Consider the following 4,080-nt stretch of genomic DNA (forward strand, 5'->3'; position numbering starts at 1 on the left):
TGTGCCATGAAGATTTCTACTTCCTGATACGGAATTTTGGAGTAGGATAATTGGTGGTGTCCATAACTTGTTCTTTATGAGTTCGAGGTCCACCCTTCTTGCTAGCAACTGTTCCTGTAACTTCACTTTCACTGATTGCGCCTTCATCATTCTTTGATTTTCCATAATGCCAAAGTAATGTAGCATATCTTTGACGATGATATGTTGAATCAATATCAATATGTGACATATCAAAAACATCATTGCTCATGTATTCGGCAAATAGAGATGTGTATAAACCACAACCACTGTAAACAAATTGAAAAAAAAAATTGTAATGAATATATAGCAATTTCAATTTAAAATGAATAAAAAATAATGTAAGAAATATACATACTTTGAACTTTCTTCTTGTTGAGGAACATGTGTAACATTCTTGATACTTAGAGGTTCAGAGTGAGACTTCTGTTGATAATTAGGGAGATTATTCGCATACAAATCAAGCCTTTTGCCATAAAACCCTGTGCTCGTCAGAAATAAAGGAATCATGGTTGCAAGCTTATCAACGGCTTCTTTGACTTTCCTTGAATGAACAGATCCTCCCATCATCGAATCATATACATATAGACATCTACTTTTGATTTGGAATACAACAAGAAACCAATGGAATTTGTCATTGATGTTGACTGGGATGATTACTTCATCAACCCTATCCCACGGAATGTTAGCAAGCAACTTATATCCTCTAATGCATTGTCCAACATCATGGTCCGGTGATATGCATCTCATGTCACATTGTGATTGTCTCCACTGTTTCTCAATGTTATCAACCCATGCCATAAACCAACAATCAACAGTACTGTAAGAAGTGACTGTTTGGGAGTATTTTGCCTTCTTTCGGAGATAATACATTATTGTATTAATATGCTGTTTTAACAAAAAAAAAATACATATCTGATTCATTCACTGTTCATACATATTTCATACACAAAATATACATACAGAAAACATGCATATATCACTGCAACTCAAAAACATAATATTTAGTTGAAAAAAGGTCTTACCCCGTCCTCCCAAGGTCTGCCCGGTTGACTCATTATGTGAAAAAAATCTTTCTCTCCGATTTTGACAACGCCAAAGTCCATTAGAGGATGAAATGTGTTTTTACTCTTGGAATATGCTGCTTTTCTGTATATGTTTAAAATAGTGTTATATTAATTTAGTAGTTTAGAAATTAAATAAAATAATTTTTATCAACGTACAAATTACCTGCCACGTCTGCTCGACACATCTTTGAAAATCCATTTATTGAACTCCTCAATCAGTTGATCTGGTACATCAAACCCATTGTGATTTTGGAACGGATGTTTGATTTGAAAGAATGTAGGTACTCTATTTGAACTGCTTTCTCCTTCCGACATTCTGATATAAGGAGAAGAATCGTATTTACCCACATTCTTGTTTCTTGTTCGCAGATTTGGAGTCGTGGTGGCATTAAGAATCGGATCAAGGGCAATTATTTGTGTCATTGTAAAATCAGGATAATCGTCCAATGTTGGTGGTTTTGATTTTGACGTTGTAGATGCATCAACATTTAAACAATCATCCGTTGACTTTTGAGCTGCATATACATGAAAAAATGTTAAATAAAAAAAATTTCTAAAATTTTCATTTATGTGATAAAAAGGAATATATCGTACCAGCTGTGTTTGAACTTTGGACTTGTTGTGGAATTGTCTCTGTAGGCATATCTGTTGGATCAGATTGTGCAGCATGATGATTGACGTTTTCCTGAAACATGTATTCATACACATGTAATACAAAACTAATGCAGTGAATCATACACAATTCTAATAAACTTACAACATAATATTGAAAAATACATAATACATACAGATAGTATACAAAACATAATACAATATAATCATACACATTTCAAACAAACTTACAACATTCTTTCATACACAATATATTCAATATCAAATATACAAATCAAAACATAAAGTATAATTAATTATGGATATTACTATTCACCAGTATCAGAAAACTTGATACAAAAAAATTTATACACAATGCATACACATTTCATACACATTTTATATGTACAGTTATAATATACTGAATCATACACAATTCATACATTGGATCATACACATTTCATACAGTTAATCATACACAATTCATACAGTGAATCATACATAAAAAATACATGTTTCAGCAATTGATATTGTAATATGAAGAAATCTGTAATTTCATACAGTGAATCATACACAATTCATACATTATTTAACTACACAAAATTTATATATTAAATATTTTATACCCAAATAACAGAAAATAAAAATAACAGAATTTATATATTTTTCAAACAAAATTCATACATAAAGTATACACAGATATATATACCTCTGGTTGTTCTTCAGGTATTTGTTCTCCTCTTGACAATCGAATCTCATCAATTATCATTTTGGTGGAGTTATCAACATACATCTTGATATCAACCATGCGCTTGTGAACCTTATCGGTGAACATAAAAAAATTTATACGTGAATAGTTTATAAAGTCATTATATTACTTATATAAAAGTATGTTGGAACTTACAGTGATTTTGAGTTCTTTCAACTCTGCCTTAACCTGTTAATTAAAAAAATAAGTATTTGATATGTGTACTGTAATTTCAAAAAAAATTATGTTTATTTGAATATTTTACTTGTACCTCGGCAATATCAGCTCTCAATTCTTGAACTTTATGTTCACTGTCAACAGCACGATTTTCCGATGATCTGGGATTTTCTGAATCATGGTGGCTGCTGGACTGATTTAAAATGGTTTCGTCCATTCTATTTAACTCTTCTTCCGAGAAGACAATATTTCTGAATTTATGCTGCATCAAAAAAAAATGTATAATGTATAATGAATTATATTGAATGTAATAACATTGTAAGAAAAATACCTGATTCCCATGTGTTCTGAAAATTGTTTTCTTCAAATCGTCAAAAAAAATGACGTCATTCGGTGTCTTCCAGTTCAGGATTCTCGGTGTGCGATTTGAAACACGTATGGCAATTGTGTTGTCAAATGGATGACAACACTCATAAAACCATATCTGCAGTGCTATGTGGAACTGGTTGAATTTGAATGACGATGGATTTTTTTTGAATTTTTGATTGCAAGCTTTGAGTGTTAAATTAAAACACTCATTTGCCCAAGGGAAAGTGGCATACTGTCCAGACTCTACCAAATCAAAATACAATTTTGGAATTGTTGTCTTTGAAGGGTCTGATGCAGTCAGAAATGAAGAAATAAAGTACAGGATCCCGATTTTTAGTTTATCATCTTCCTCCCAAAAATTTTGCAATTTAAACTTGTAATAAAAATCAGACTTGGATACTTTATTAAAATCTCCAAAATTTTCAGCAATGAGTCTGTTTTGAACATGTGGATCTGATACAAAATCAGAAACAGGTCCACATTTCAAACCAGTTATAGCAACAAACTCTTTTAGCCCAAAATGTAACTCTTTACCATTTACTTTAATGACAAACATGTCATCCCTAACATTTTCATTCGCCATTATAAATAAGTGTCTCAACAATTGACATTGGATTTTAATGTGATGCAAATTATAAAAAAATCCAAAAGGTGTTTCATCTAGGAATTGTTGAAACTTATCTTGACCTAAAAAGGTCAACAAATCCGCAAACACATTCATGTTAATACATGAAGACAGATGTGTTTGTGTCTTCTTCTCCTAAAAAATTGTAAAAATTAAATACATTAATCATACACATATTCATACACATGTAATACAAAACTAATGCAGTGAATCATACACAATTCAAACAAACTTACAAAATAATATTGAAAAATACATAATTCATACACATTGTATGCAAAACATAATGCAGTGAATCATACACAATTCAAACAACCTTACAACATAATGTTGAAAAATACATAATTCATACACATAGTATATAAAACATAATGACGTCATTCGGTGTCTTCCAGTTCAGGATTCTCGGTGTGCGATTTGAAACACGTATGGCAATTGTGTTGTCAAATGGATGACAACACTCATAAAACCATATCTGCAGTGCT

The 4,080-nt window shown here is 31.2% G+C and overlaps 1 protein-coding gene across 1 annotated transcript; it reads right to left on the reverse strand.

The window, feature by feature from the left end:
- Nucleotides 1-7: 7 nt before the first annotated feature.
- LOC107027559 lies at nucleotides 8-3,868 on the reverse strand. The gene is made up of 9 exons (XM_015228694.2): nucleotides 2,933-3,868; nucleotides 2,696-2,863; nucleotides 2,581-2,613; nucleotides 2,386-2,496; nucleotides 1,680-1,770; nucleotides 1,249-1,600; nucleotides 1,044-1,167; nucleotides 377-906; nucleotides 8-287 (listed from the first exon to the last, which is right to left on the reverse strand). Exons 1-9 carry the CDS (start codon nucleotides 3,689-3,691, stop codon nucleotides 17-19), a joined length of 2,439 nt encoding a protein of 812 aa, XP_015084180.2. The 5' UTR covers nucleotides 3,692-3,868; the 3' UTR covers nucleotides 8-16.
- Nucleotides 3,869-4,080: the final 212 nt, after the last annotated feature.

This window comes from Solanum pennellii, chromosome 8 (genome assembly GCF_001406875.1).
Source record: "Solanum pennellii chromosome 8, SPENNV200".
Taxonomy (NCBI): Eukaryota; Viridiplantae; Streptophyta; class Magnoliopsida; order Solanales; family Solanaceae; genus Solanum; species Solanum pennellii.

Excerpts from the sequence above, each read along its gene's own strand:
- LOC107027559 (XM_015228694.2), bottom strand. The coding sequence starts at position 3,691 with ATGAATGTGTTTGCGGATTTGTTGACCTTTTTAGGTCAAGATAAGTTT. Across the intron at positions 2,614-2,695 it reads TGAGAGCTGATATTGCCGAG|GTTAAGGCAGAGTTGAAAGA; the intron begins GTACAAGTAAAA and ends TTTAATTAACAG. Across the intron at positions 1,168-1,248 it reads GTGTCGAGCAGACGTGGCAG|AAAAGCAGCATATTCCAAGA; the intron begins GTAATTTGTACG and ends AAACATATACAG.